Below are 15179 nucleotides of genomic sequence, written 5' to 3'. Positions count from 1 at the left end.
ATTGGTAGCGCTGCTTATTAAGGTGACCAGATACTTCCCATTATAAAAAACTGTTTTCAGTTGCTTATAACTTTGACAAACTTTAACCAACATACTTAGCATTATATAGCACTTTATATGGTCAAACCACAGTTCCCAAGGCTTCAAGTCAATTGCAGCTTTGAGTGCTCAGCACTTAAATAAGGGAGACCTCAGGGCCTCCTGTCATGCACCAGGAGATTGAGGAACACACTGTGAAAAGTTTTAAGTGACTTGCTCTGTATTGCCTAGCAACTCTGGGAGAGGTAATGATAGAATCCAGTTTTTCATGGTGGCATTTAGCTACTTTAACTATGAGATCATCCTTCATCTTTCTGCAGTCCCCTATGTCATTCACTAGATGCTTTCCAACTTCTACAACCAATGAAGCAGGGGCCCTACAGATAAGATTCCTTCAATACCCAACCCTGAGTCATCTTCCAAAGCAGGTTCATCCTGTACACTGAATGAGAGGTCCTGTGGAAAGAATAATATGTGATTATGTAATTATAGACTGTATCATAATACATATGCACAGGAAGGCCGAACTAAAATTTCACAGACACCCTTAATTTTGGTATTTCCTAACTTTTGAGCTCTTGATTTTGCAACCTTAACATTCTTTTAACATAGCTTTTTGTGTGTAAAGTATATATGTGTTTTATTACAGTGTGCCCATTTTTACCATTTTGGCCTTTTGCATATGCACAGGGGGACTGGGTTCACCTTTTTATGAGTGATGGGGACTCTCTTTTGGCATGAGGATCAAGATTCAGTTGAAACATAGGGGAGATCAGATTTTACAGTTGGACCAGGGTAGATTCAATACCAAGAGAACTCTGGTCAAATCTTACCAGAAGATAGTCTGCTTACAATTTCAGCTCTTGTTCTAAATTAGATGCATTTTGTAATACAGCTGCATTTGTTTTGTTCTAAACATTGTATTCTTTGAACTTGTATACATAGACTGGAAATATCTCTCAGTGATATTTGGCACTGTAGTGATGTAAACTTTTAAGAATATGAACCCTCTATCCTTGTGTTTCATCTGAATACAACTAACAGTTTATGCATTTTAAAAGCTTGAATGCTATTTTAATTCTGTAGCACCAGGAATGGAAAACCCTTACTGAGTCACTTGTAGCTCCTCCAAACTTTAAAAAAAAAAAAAAAAAAGTCATGGGGGGGGGGGGAGTAATTGAGTCATGAGCAGAGACGCTTTGAGGTAAGAATAGCGTATAAAATTTTGCTATTTAAACAGATTTTGATCACAAATAAGCAACTATTTGACTTCTCTGAATAAAGCATTTTACCCTAAAATATTATAAACTTTCACTCATTCCTCTCAATTATTTAAGCTCACCAATATACAAAACCCAGAGGAAGTAATGCAGAGGGCAAGAAAGACTGTTTACTTTAATTGGACAGTATGGCTCAACATAAATTTTGCTGCTATAGTAGCATTCTCTAATTATTTCAATCAAGGATCTGAGTCTTACCCCTGGTTATGTTGTTTCTGATACTGAGGTATAATAATAGAGCCTTGTGCAGATATAAAATTTGTATCCGCATCTGATCTGCAAAAATGGTCTGTGGATATCCGCAGATTTGCAGGGCTCTAATAATAGAAAATCATTATCATTCAGTTTTATGTGGACCTTTTTTCTTTTGTTTTAAAAAAATCAAATTCAAATAGACTTGAACAATACAAAGAACAGTTTTTGTTTTTTTTTTGTTTTTTTTACAGTAAAACACCTGGGAGTTAGAGTTTTTTAGATATATATATATACTGTGCCATAAAACTCTGGATACCTCATTTGAATAATTGTGAATCTTCTTGCTTTTCAGCAAAGCTATTTGCAGTTTTATGGTCTGTAGAGATTTGAATGATACTTGTCACCAGAGCCTTATTTTGTCATTCTTCTATAGGCCAAAGATACTTTAAGCCTCAGGTAGGGTAGAGATCTTCACAGATGACAATTTAGTGGTGGTTCTGTAGGGTGGATCATACAAATATTACTTTTAAAAAAATATTCTGTGTACGCTTTGTGCTTTGAATTGTAGTCAAGACACTTTGAATCCTAGACAAAAGTAGACTTGAATGAAGAATTTTCCCTATAGATCAAATGATGATATGTTTAAGATGTATATGACACTACTAGGGGAGACAAAGGGCTGTGGTGTCTCAATGTTCAGACAGTTTGCATGTTTGATACTGTGATAGTTAACATTAGCCAAGGTGCTTGAGCCTGTCCTTTAAAAGGGAGAAGCTTAGAGTCTGGTATTCTATGGAGGAATTTGCTTCCCTTTTCCTTTCCACCCCACGATCTGAGCTATAGGGCACTCTACAAGGTTTACCTACTAGTCTTTTGAAGCGGAAATGGGTTAAGTGGTGTGAATTTAGTTTTATTGAGTTGGGTGGGGAAAACTTGTTAGGGTTATTGTCCTGTCTGTCATTTTTGGTGTTTTTTATGATTGTATATGTCTGGAACCTAAGAGAGGCACTTTTTGTAAATCTAAAAACAGAATACTTTTCTGGTAACTGAATTACCTAGTAACATGTTGAATGACTAAATACAACTGTATGTATGTTGATCTTCACCAATTCCTTCAATGTGGCTTTTTTCCCCCTTTTCATATAGTCCTCAAGAAACAGAGTTTTTACAGTAATCCTTTCAGTGCGGTCAATTACACAAGCCCTTATAGTCCAAATGCTAGTAGCCCCTACAGCAGTGGTTTCAACTCACCTTCCTCAACGCCAGTGAAACCTCCTTTAGTGAAACAGCTCGTATTTCCTGGTAGCTCAGGTAAGTTTCTGTTCTAAAAACATCATGTGCTCTTGAGTTGTGGGTTGGGACTGGCAAAGAGTTAAAGTGAATGTGGTTAAGAAAAGATACTGTGCTAGCAACTTGAGTTTCAGTAGAAAGCCTGCATCTATGTAAGATACTAACTTTGTAAGAAAAACATTTGGCAGGCTTATTTTGGGATAAGGTATATTTGTGCTTTTCCCCTGTGGGTCTCTTCTGCACTAGTCAAGTATTTGTTACATGGACAAATGATGCATGTAAACGTGATTGTATGGATATGAGGCATATTGCATTTATTAAAAGGTTTGGTACAGCTCTTTTTAATATAAGCTGTAGCGATTATCTCCTAAGCCTACAGCTTCTCTTATGCACTGAGGAATTGGTATAGGCAGCATCAGTGTAGGCGGTGTAGAATCTTGTGTGACCAACAACCATATAATCTTGGGGTAAAAAGGTGTGTGAGAAAGATATGTCTTAAAACTTTGCAGACTCTGACACATACAGTAACCTTTAGTTTTTTGCCTTTATTTTTGACTTTTTGTCTGGGATATCAAACCTAATGGGGAAGGAATGTGAAAGACTTTCTAGCGGCTTGTAAATTCTGCAAATGTTGATTACTAAAACAGCTTTAAACAAATAGTATTGGTTACTGTGTGTAAGGGAAAAAAAGGACTTTTACGTAAGTTACTAAGTATTAAATTCCAGTTAGTATTTAAGATTGTAACTGAACACATTGTATATGAAGTCATCCAATGGATCAGCAAATATCTATTGTCTACTAGAGCTGGTATTTAAGTAAATATTTAGCAAAATTACACTGTAAACCTCTGGGATACCTTTCAGATATTCCAGAGGGGTAGCTGTGTTAGTCTGTATACAGCAAAACAACGAGAGTCCTGTAGCACTTTAAAGACTAACAAATTTAATTTCTGCAGGCACAAGCTTTCGTGGACTGTAAGCGACTTCGTGCTACAGGACTCTCGTTGTTCTTTCAGATATTAAAGACAAAGCATTGTGTGCAGGGAAGAGAGCAGGTCTGTAATCAGGCAGCTATGCTCGTAGAGCTGGAGGTTCTCTTGCTGCAAGAGCTTTGCACTTGTGAGTTCTGTGCTAGCCTGGAACTCCTAGGCAGATAGACTACATTGTAAAATGAACATTTTGAGACAACAAAATAGTAGCTAACAGCTTAATGTTACACTTAAAAAAACAAATAAATCAGTATACTGTAAGGCTAGACTCTATTGGTTTGTGTTTTAACACTCCCTCCCCCCCCCCCCCCCAGGTAACTTGCTATCAGATAGTGCAAGATAGTAGATATCAATAATTTTTTCAGAACAGTGCTTCAGATTTTGGTGGTGCCCAGTCTTGAAGTTTATAAATTCATAGATTCTAAGGCCAGCAAGGACCACCATAATTATCTAGTCTGATTTCCTGTATAACACAGGCCATAGGACTTCCCCAAAATAATTCCTGTTTGAACTAGAGCATATGTTTTAGAAAAACATCCAATCTTGTGGAGAATCCACCACAGTGCTTGGAAATGGTTTCACTGGTTAATTACCCTCACTGTTTTGTTTTTTTAAAAGCCCTGTTCCCCATCTGAATTTGTCTAGTCAGTGAGCTGTTTTGCTGGGTAGTGAAACATCCAGCCTTTCACCAATTAGTAGCTCATGAACAACTATGATACACTCATATCTACTGAGCTATTGTGAAACACTGCCATGTATTTTGTGGATTTTACTTTCATTTCTTTATTCTTTCACAGGCCATTTTAAAAGTTCAGCAGAGAAAAACCCTCCACTAAGCCCACAGTCCTCTATAGACAGTGAATTAAGTGCTTCAGAAATGGATGAAGACTCTATTGGATCAAATTACAAGCTAAATGATGTCACAGATGTGCAAATTCTAGCTCGGATGCAGGAGGAAAGTAAGTACCTTGCACATTGAAAAGCAACTCTTTTTTGGTTACATATTCCTTTAAACTTCAGCTGCAGACATTTTTAACTCTCCTATGCAGCAACAGGGGAAAGAATGGTGGAGCAGGAGTTGCTAAGACTTATCAAATAGATGGCCTTAATAGTAAAGTCAGAGCGGTGAACTGCTACATAGGAAAACCAGATTTGAAATGGTCCCCCAAACTTGCACTTTGGGCCAGAATTGTCCTTAAAAACGTTTGTATTTTGCCTTCAGGTTAGTTGCTGTAAGGAGTTGGATTTAGGGGTAAGGGGCAAAAGAAATACTGGAGGAAAGGAGAGGCAAATTGATAGAGCACAGTGGATTTTTTTTTAAAACATTAGTTGGATTCACCTATCATCCTGAATCCCTTCTTCAGAGGGCAAGTACTGCTTAGCATACCCTGTCTTGGTGAACTCAGTGCTCAAAGCCTGGAGAATAAACTTTCATTTGTCCAGAGGATCAGTATGGATGGGGAAAGCAGTTATGCACACTTCCTCAGTTTTGATGCAGGCTTTGTTCAGCCTGTTGTCTATTCCTTTTTTGGCTTCTGTTAAGACTGCTAAAGGTGCTAATTATCATGGTTACTAATCTACCAGAATAGTTCTCAAACTGGCTTGTGGATCACCTTCTAGTGTCTTTGTGTAGAGCTGGCTGATCATATAGGTCTCCTTACTTTCAGTTGCTTAATGGTGCTGTTAGTAAGACATACATTTAATACATTTCCTAATATTAATTTTCTAGGTAAGTAATTGCTGTAGTTGTCACAGTATTATGATGCATATGTGAGGAGGAGGGAGCCACAAAAAATTTTAAGATGCAGGCCACACTATGGAAAAAAATAAATTGAGGATCCCTGTAACAGGAAATAGACTTAGGCACCTCCTTATTGCACATATGCTACCAACCATCAGATAACTTTGTTGGTATTGATCTGTGATTAAATAGAATCCTCAAATAAGAGGAACTAAGATTTGTTAAATATGACTTTGAACTTGGGGCTAATACTATATGCACCTTTATATAGCATTAGCCATTTCTAGTCTAAGATAATATATAAACAATGTTCTTATTGTTGTCAGGTCTCCGTCAGGAATATGCAGCCACTACTTCTCGACGTAGTTCTGGTTCCTCTTGCAATTCTACAAGACGGGGAACGTTTAGTGATCAGGAACTTGATGCACAGAGTTTAGAGGATGAAGAAGACAGTTCACATCATGCAGTGCACCCAGCTGTTAACAAGTTCTCACCATCGCCACGCAGCTCGCCGTGGCCTTCACCAAAGCAGTCTCCCAGGAATTCTCCTCGGTCTCGATCACCTGCTCGTGGCCTAGAATATAGCAGAGTGTCACCCCAGCCTATGATTAGCCGCTTACAGCAACCTCGTCTTTCACTTCAAGGTCATCCTATGGATTTACAGACTAGCAATGTCAAAAGTGAAGGTAAAGAGCTTTGTCTCAAATGTGTGCTCTGAGCAGCACTGAAATAATATATTGTTGTAAATAAATGTAGTGGTCAGTTTGAAATGTTCAAAACTATGGTTCTTCGAGTGTTAGTCCCTATGTGGATTCCAGACGTGGGGTGCATGCATGCCATGCACCGGAGCTGGAACTGTTTTGAGTAGTGTCTGTCAAGCTGCATGCACGCCCTATGTCATCCACTTGGTATGTCTGAGGTCTTATGTAGCTGCGCGGGTCAATGCCCCCTCAGTTTCCTCTTACCACTGCATGACCAGAGTTGGAACATTTTTGTTCTCCTACTAGAAAACTATATAGTACCCCCCTCCCCCCCCACAAAGTCTGTTTAATAGATAGTATAGTCAACAGTTTCATAGTTGTTAGTAGTTAGTGCGTTAAAATCAATAGTTTCCAAGTTCTTCCCTCCCTGGGGCAGTCCACTCTGTGTGGGGAATTATGCCCAGGCAAGCCGGGTTCAAGAACTATGTCACATGCCCACGATTGTTCTCAGTGAGCGACGAGTAGTTGTGCGGTGCTCTATCTGCCCCTCCTTCCCTTCGAGAACCTGTGAGGCAAGAGAACTCAGGCTGAAGAAACTCCTCATGGAAGAAGCAATGTGTCCGCATGCACACCGTGAGGTGGCATTGATGGACCCGGAATACCCAGCTGCACCAGTGGCAACTGCATCACCAGCTACAGTGGTACTGGTAGCACCAGTCAAGACCCATTGTGCTCACAAGAAGCACAGTCATGGGCACAAAAGCGGATCCCCAAGGGGGACCACCTCTTAAGCGTCACATTCCCAAGCTGAGATCAGCTGGGCAAGAAGTTGCATGCAGCACAGCGGCACCTACTCCCAAGCAGGAAACATGGCTAGGAAGACCAAACACGCCACTGGTGTTCCACCAGAGCCCCCACAACCATTGACCCCACTGGAGCCAGCAGGACTACTGCAGCCACCACTGTACCACTTCCCGGTGCCACGCACACTGGGCTGCTTATCACCACTAACCCACACAGCAGAACTTCTGTTGCCATTGGAGGGACCTTTGCATTGCTATGAGGCACTGGGCACCATGCAGCTTCCATGTGCAGCTGATGAACCGCTGTTGCTATGTCACCCTTCTGCAGTATGGCCAGAAGAGCCACCACGACACCAGCTCCACCTTTTCCATCTGCTCCAACGGCACCACCCTTACTGGACCAATCAGAGTCAGACTGGTCTTCAGAGCCTGAACCACTTTTCTCCCCGAAGCACTCGCATAGTCTGTGCCTGCACTGATACGCACTAATGCAAGTACCACCACAAGAACAGTGGTTCAGAGCAGATCAGAAGGCTTACTGGTAGAGGTGAGACCCCTATTATGGACATGGAGCCCCACCCACCCCCTCCTTTGGAGTACATTGAACCTCTGTCGGTGTACGATGAACCACGAAGCACCACAGGACTGCCAGTACTGATGGAACTGCTGGAGCCAGCGGATCCACCTCTTCCAACCAGTGCATTATCATCCCTGGATGAGGCTATCATCCCACCGACACTATCTCCACCTGATGATCATGGTGAATACGAAGACCTTCTGAGACGTATGGCGGTGGCCCTCAATTTACTGGCGGAGGATGTCAAGGAATCCCAAGATGGGTTCCTTTACTCCTCCAACCAACAGGTCCATCACGGATCTCACTGCCCATCCCTAACGCCGTTATACAGTCGGCCCAGGCAGTCTTGCATACCCCGGCTTCCTGCACGCTGACACCAAACCCACTAGTAGTGCAAGCAGCTATTCAGTGGGCCAGACAACAGCACCCCAGGACTGCTCTTCCTGATCAAGCTGCAGAAAAAGCTTGACCTCATTGGCCGCAAGGTATAGTTGTCTGCTGGCCTGCAATTCTGCATAGCTAGCCACCGGGCTATATTGGCAAAATATGACTTCAGCTCATACTCAAGACTGGCGGAATTCCAAGCCTCCCTCTTGGAGGAAAGCAAGCGGATTTCAAGGCTGTCATTGAAGAAGTCAAATTTGTATCCAAGGTCTCCCTCCAGGCGGCCAATGAGGTCAAGCTTTTTCTGCAGTGGTGTACTCCCAAATGGGACCTCTTTGCCACAACTGAAAATAGCAACTTCCTCTCTTCTGCTCCAGGGGAGCCTTGTGGGGGGGCTTTCTCCTTGGATGCCGGGCCTCCGCTATGCCTTCCCCCCATTCCAGTCATACCACCGGTACTCTGCAGAGTGCAATGGGACCAGGCAACTGTCATACTCAGCCCTATTCTGGCCCCATCAGTATTGGTTCACAGACCTCCACCTCTGCACCCGCTCTCCAGTCTTCCTCCCCTGCTGAACCTGTTCACAAAGCAAAAGGGCCAGATCCAACATCTCAACCTACAACCTCTCCACCTCACAGCATGGTGTTTGGATGGGACTCATGAATAGACAATGTGTGCTGCACATTGGTATGGGACTGACTTAAAGTCGTTGCCCTGCAACTAGGGCTTCCTACCAAGCCAAATGGAGGTGATTCATGGAATGGGCCTTCAACAACCATCACATCTTAACAAGCATATCTGTACTGACTGGTCTGGATTATCTACTCCATCTTCGTCTCTTGGGCCTCACGCACTCATCCATAAGAATACGCCTGGCAGCAAGTAGTGCTTTCCTTCCACCTGTGGATGGGGCTTCCGAATTTAGCCACCCAACCTCTATTCTATTCCTACAGGGCCTACTGAACGCATTTCCTTGCTTCAGGGAACACACCCTGACCTGGGATCTCAACTTAGTCCTTTCAGCTCTTACAAAACCACCATTTGAACCCCTAGCCGCTTGCCCACTCACCTACGTGTCCATGAAGGTGCTCTTCCTAGTGGCCATCACCTCGGCCCAATGAGTCAGCGAAGTGGCAGGTATGATGGCAGATCCTGCTTACATGGTGTTCTACAGGGACAAAGTCTCCCTACAATTCCACCCAAGTTTCTTCCCAAGATGGCTTCACCGTTCTACCTCAACCAGGTCATTCATCTCCCCATCTTTTATTCCTTCGATGTCCGTTGTGCACTGGCCTCTTACCTCCATCATACCCGCACTTTCTGAGCCTTGTCCGGACTCTTCGTTACGATAGCAGAGCACTGTCAGGCCCGCGCTCTCTTTTCCCAGTGCACTTCTAAATGGGTCTCCTGCTGTATCATGTAGCATTACTCCCTTTGCTGAGTTCCGCTACCTCTGAGCATCAAAGTTCATGCCACAAGGGCACAGGCCACTGTCTGCCTTCCTTGCAGACGTCCCATGGCAAGACATTTGCAGGATGGCAATGTGGGCCTCTGTTCACACGTTCACTGCACATTATGCCATTGCCAACTCGTCCTCAATGGATGCACCAGTAGGCCACGCAGTCCAACAAACTCTAGCATATGCTGAGCCCTAGTGCCCACCTCTATTCTGGTCACTGCTCGCTATGCTACCCACATCAGTCATCCACATAGGGACCAGCACCCAAAGAAAAAGAGGAAGTTACTGTAACTGATGGTTCTTTGAGATGTGTGGTCTCTGTCTGGATTCCCGTCCCCTCTGCTATGGGCTCAATACCTGTCAGTAAGAGGAAACTGAGGGAGCGTTGACTCATGCAGCCACATAAGACCTCGGACATACCACATAGAGGATGTAGGGCGTGCACGTGGGTTAATGGACACTACTAGAAACAGTTCGGCGCACATGTGCACCCACGTCTGGAATCCAGATTGGGACCACACATCTTGAAGAACCATCAGTTACAGTAAGTAACCTCTCTGTATGGCATTACTGCTGAATCACTAAGGTGTGCGCATAAGAAAATGCAGAGTGAGCAGCTTACTCAGTTTTTATATAGGTCTACTTGCAGTCAGATAAGTTGATCAAGTAAATACAAGGCTATAATTAAGTTTCTGGTTGCCTTAATCTGACTATGCCCAAATTGACTGAATATGTAATCACTACATTTTAAATCTGTATTATGGTAGAGTAATATATATGAATATAAACAGTTTTAGTTTATAAGAGAAACCATAACATTTTAAAAATGGAATCATGCCAAAACTCTTACTTGTGCTCAGATAACATGGTGAGTGTAGTGTAAAATTATATAACAAGACTTGTGAACTGCTGTGTTACATAAAGCAGGATATTTTTTCAATTTGCTAATTACTTCCTTCTGGTAACCTAGGGACTTACTACTCTTCCTACAGACTTATTAAAAATGTACTTAGGTGTGTGCACACAACCTTAAATACCTCTTTATATCTGACATAAAACCAAATTGCACAGCTATTGAATAAGATATTTAGATATAACAAAACTGAAAACTGAAGTCCTCTCCACCTACCAGTCTTTAGTTATCACTAATAGTTATCACTAATATCCTGTACTGCCATTAAAACTAGTCAAAATCTGTGTAAATTACTACTGTAGTAAAAGGAAAAGCTGTAATTCTGATATGCCTTGTTTTTGTTAATGAGATTACGTTCAAGAGAGGCAAGTGGAAACTCCTTAATCTAAAACTTCCACTAGACTAAATTTTCTCAGTCCTTCGGGAAACATTCTGTAATTGTAGTACAAGAGAAAGAGGTGTTAGATCAAAACTAAATTAAGTTGTTTCTTAAGTTTAGAAATAAATGTAAAACAATTACAGATGAATTTTTACAATTGATAGTAGCCTTTAAAAGCTTAATTAAAATTCTGTATCTGTTCTTTCAGCTAAGTTGGATGTAAAGTATCTGCAGAAATTTTGTAGAATGTTTTCTTCCCCTCAGTTTTTCTTTAGTTTTCTGTTGGATTTTCTCTTTAAATAGATTTTTGCTGTATTTTATCTAAGATGTGACATGGATATCTTGCTGATTTTTAATAATAATAACAATAAGTCTTAATGGCAGAAAAAGCACATTGGTTTGCAGTAAAGCCATCTGGGAAATACCGTGTGTGTGCTTATCAGTTTTAGGATGACCCTTCAAATTTAAATAGAATATTTTAGTATCTTTTAGGAAAGGGTGGGGTGTAAGTGTAATCTAACAGCAGTGGTACAGGGAAAACCTTAGGACGTTATGTTGAGCTGGAGGTTTATTTCCCCCCCATTGTGATCTCACTTTTTATTTAGGAGATTTTAACAAACTGTTTTGGTGTGCTATGCCAAAAATACATTATTTGGTAACTTACCTCTAAACTTGGCATCCCACATTTCAGAGGGCTCTAAATTAAGTATGTGATTATGCAATTCTGAAACACTGTCAACAATTTCTGTTGCTGTGATTGTTGTGCAGTTGGGTGCTGCTCTGAATGCTCAGCTCTTCAGCCAGTTGGCCTGGATGTCTCAGGAGAGGCTTCAGAACCAGCCTATTCGTGTCATCTTAGTTAGCACTAGCTTATGAGAAGGGAGGGGGAAACCAATATATTACAGGGTGGGTTACCAGCCTTCAGCACTGCCCCACACTCCACTATTTACTGAAGACCTGTCCTGTTCTTTTCCGCCTCCCCTCCTGTCACCTCCCTATAAAAGCTCCTCTCTGGTTGCAGTGATACTGCTATAATAGATGAGAGCTATAAGGAACCATTTGGTTGTAGCTGGGCAGGAGGAGGTTGATCTGATACTGTGGTGATGTGTATGGCTTACAAATGTTAGAAGATAGCTTTCTGTGGAGAGGATGGAATTTAGTCCTGTAGAATTAAAGGGCCTTTTTTCTCCTCTTCTCTCCTGGAAGACGGGGAGTGGGGAGGCAGGTGTGGGTGGGTGAACCTAAAGGAGAAAAATACATAAAATCTCTTCCAATGAGAACTTGACTGGGGGATGGGTTGATATTAGAGAATCACTTCTCCTTTCAATAAAAAATGCAATTAAAGTCCTGTTATAATTTTTATTAGAAAAAAGATGAGTCAGAAGAATGGCTTTTTTACTCCCCCATCCTTCTGTCTTCCCCTTTCCAATCTGTTTCTTGCATTTTTGTTCCCTTTTCTCTGTTTTTTGGTTTCTCGAAGGATAGATACACCAAGAGCCAGAAGGTAGTAGTATCCTACTGGAATGGGTGCAGAGGGAAGTGTAGTGGGTGATCAGTTGTGTGGCAAACCTGCCAAACCTAAACTATCTAAAGAAAATACAAAGGTTCTTATATGGATACCAATGAAATTGAGAGCTGACACTTTTTTTCTTCAATCCAGTAGACATGCAGGATTACAGTACCTGTCTACTGCATCTGACTAACTATATTTCTTCTAAATCAGGATGGCCCAGTGAACAGCCACTCATCCTGATAAAACAGCTGTTCCACCCCTCCCATCTAAAGCTCTACTCACTTGGATGGACTCCAGCATAACTTGCGCTGGGGACATATAGAGCAGCTACTAAATTTTATCTTAGTTCCTGCAGAGCATTGAACCAAGGTGCTGTGATACTTAAGTAGTGGATGCAGTATTAAAATTTAGCTAGAATCTCCATAACAGGGAAATACCATGTGTTAGGAAGGGAAGGTCTTTCCCAAATAATCAGCAGTCCTTCTATTCAATGACTTTGGGGGGGGGGGGAGGAGGAAGAGAGAAGTGAGTGCTCCCTTGGAGATTACCATCTTAAACTGTGACCCCGTTAAGATGAGTTAATGTACAGACAAAAGATGGTTACTTAGTAAGCTGTTAATTGTTTAAAATGCAGATTGGAAGAATAAGCACGAATATGCAGTTTTGTGTAACACGTTTAATGGTCTGGACTTCAGTTTTGTATTTTAAAGATCCCATGGTGCTCTTTGCAAACATACAAGTACCCTGGTGTCTTGGCACAAATTCCATTCTGGATAATTGTGCCTGCCTAAAACTATATGCAGTTTCAGTTATATACAGTGTCTTGACAAAATAAACTGTACTGTTAAGTAGCTACTATGTTTCACCTCAGATGATTGCACTTCAGTAATAGGCGGAATGAATCTTTTGTAATTTATGTATAGAGAGAGATTGGAAACTGTGTAATTATGTAATACTTCAAAAAAAAAATTGATGGAAAAATTACTACGGTCAAGCATCATGTACTATACAGTACAAAATTATGGGTTCACAATGCAGATAATCTTTGAGTTTCAAAATCTGCTAAATTTCTGACTTTGCATACTACATAGCAAAACTGCAAAGTATTTATTTGGGATGAAAATACATACAGAATATCTCATATGTGAGGCATAAGAAAATAATTGTAATTTGTAGAACAGTAGAATGGTCTAAATAATATTTAGTTCTGTCACAGAACACTTTAAATTGCAGTGCAGTTTTATACAGCAAAATTAATTTTAGGTCAGTTTTTCAGGACAGTTTGTTATGTTGTGAGTCTTCTGCATCAGATTATAGGTTGTAGTGTCTTTGTATTTTTTTATACAGAAAAACTAAGGCGTAGTCTTCCAAACCTGTCCAGGACATCTAACATCCAAGCTGAGCCTGTGAAAAACAGCAGAAGTGATTCAAATTTTCAAGTGCCAAATGGAGGAATACCTCGCATTCAACCTCAAGCCTCAGCCAGTAAGTATCTTTACAGTGATACTGTAAACACATATTTTGAAATTAGATTGAAAGCAGTAGCAGTGTTTACAGTTTCATGCACACATAACATTAGCCTTAATGTTTAGCCAAATCTTAGATCAGGTCATATATAAGTACCAAATTTGACAGTTAGTAAAACAAACCAGATTGTTTCCAAGTGTAGCATCTCTCTTCCATTAAAATGATGTATGTGCCTATTACTGTCTAAGTTATTTTTTTGTAATGTCTTAATATTTTCCTCACCCTCTTGAAGTTTCCAGAAACACTTGAAATTAAAGTTTCCCCTCAATCGTGTATGAGATTACTTGTAATTGTTGAAATGCTGGCATTACAGCTGTATTTTCCTCTGTAAAATAAAATGAATACTGTCTAAGAATTACATGAACTTTGAACAGATGAGAGAACATCAACTGTTGCTTATATACAAAATGATATATCTAATACTTCGATATATTCTGGTATATGTATTAGTATATACATACACTTCAGCCTAGAGTATTGTGGAAACCTTTTTATTTACTATAATTAGAGAATTTGTACAGTGCTACTTTGTACGGTTGCATTTTCTTTTCAGAGATTTTATGAACACTAACTTTCTAGTTTTCTTCACCCTTTAATTATGTTGCAGTACACAGCTGAGGTAAATATGGTTTTTAAAGGATGCTGAAAGCTGATCTGAAATTACATCTATTTTTATTTTGTTTTGGCTTGGTCATTTATCTTTCTCCTTCTGCCCTATCAGCTACTCTTCTTTGTAAGTCAGTAATGAAATGCAGGATATAAAAAATGCAAAAATCTATGCTCAAATACAGGATTCTTGCACATTTCAATACCATTCCAGTAAAGGATGAAGTGACTTTCAAATCCCTTTCAAATGTGCACATGTATTACTGTCAAGCAAAACCAACCCAGTGCTTTGGGTTAGTTGTGGGAGGGTCATTGAGCTGTGAACTGCAAGATTAGATTTTGTCATATTGCAGGCCTCTCCTGAAAGGATTGACCACTTTTAAAAAACACAACAAAACAAAAAGCAAATGTATTCTAAGGTGCGAGTCAACAGTTCTGTACCTGTATCTTTTTAATCTTCAAATATTCATTCACAATTGGATGATTCTAGGGTAATGTGGTGACTACCTTTATCTAAGTATTAGATATTTGATGTATAGGTTTTTAGTGAATTCTTAATTCAGGTGGTTAGGCAATAAAAGCATGTTATTAGTAGGGCCTTGCCAAATTCACGGCTGGGAAAAACACGTCATGGGGACTGAGAAATGTGGTTTCCCTTATGAAATCTGGCTATTGTAGAGGGTGTCGTGGTATTGCCACCCTTATTTTGGTGTTGCCTTCTGAGCTGGACAGCTGTTGGGTGAGCACTTAGCTTTGAAGGCAGTGCCACTGCCAGCAGCAGGG

General features: G+C 40.7%; 1 protein-coding gene across 2 annotated transcripts in view; it reads left to right on the top strand.

Moving 5' to 3' along the window:
* The window catches only part of SLAIN2 (SLAIN motif family member 2), a 54413-nt gene that overhangs the window by 21203 nt on the left and 18031 nt on the right, over nucleotides 1-15179 (top strand). For both annotated transcript variants that reach the window (XM_067531184.1, XM_067531183.1), the window contains exons 3-6: nucleotides 2661-2825; nucleotides 4591-4752; nucleotides 5861-6220; nucleotides 13611-13748. In XM_067531184.1, the coding sequence (XP_067387285.1) occupies nucleotides 2661-2825; nucleotides 4591-4752; nucleotides 5861-6220; nucleotides 13611-13748 (825 nt within the window). The remainder of the gene's footprint in view (nucleotides 1-2660; nucleotides 2826-4590; nucleotides 4753-5860; nucleotides 6221-13610; nucleotides 13749-15179) is intronic.

This window comes from Emydura macquarii, unplaced genomic scaffold (assembly GCF_026122565.2).
Source record: "Emydura macquarii macquarii isolate MOO-44397 ecotype Brisbane River unplaced genomic scaffold, CSIRO-AGI_Emac_v2 contig_3128, whole genome shotgun sequence".
In the NCBI taxonomy this organism is placed as follows: Eukaryota; Metazoa; Chordata; order Testudines; family Chelidae; genus Emydura; species Emydura macquarii.
This window is presented reverse-complemented; position numbering and strand designations above follow the sequence as displayed.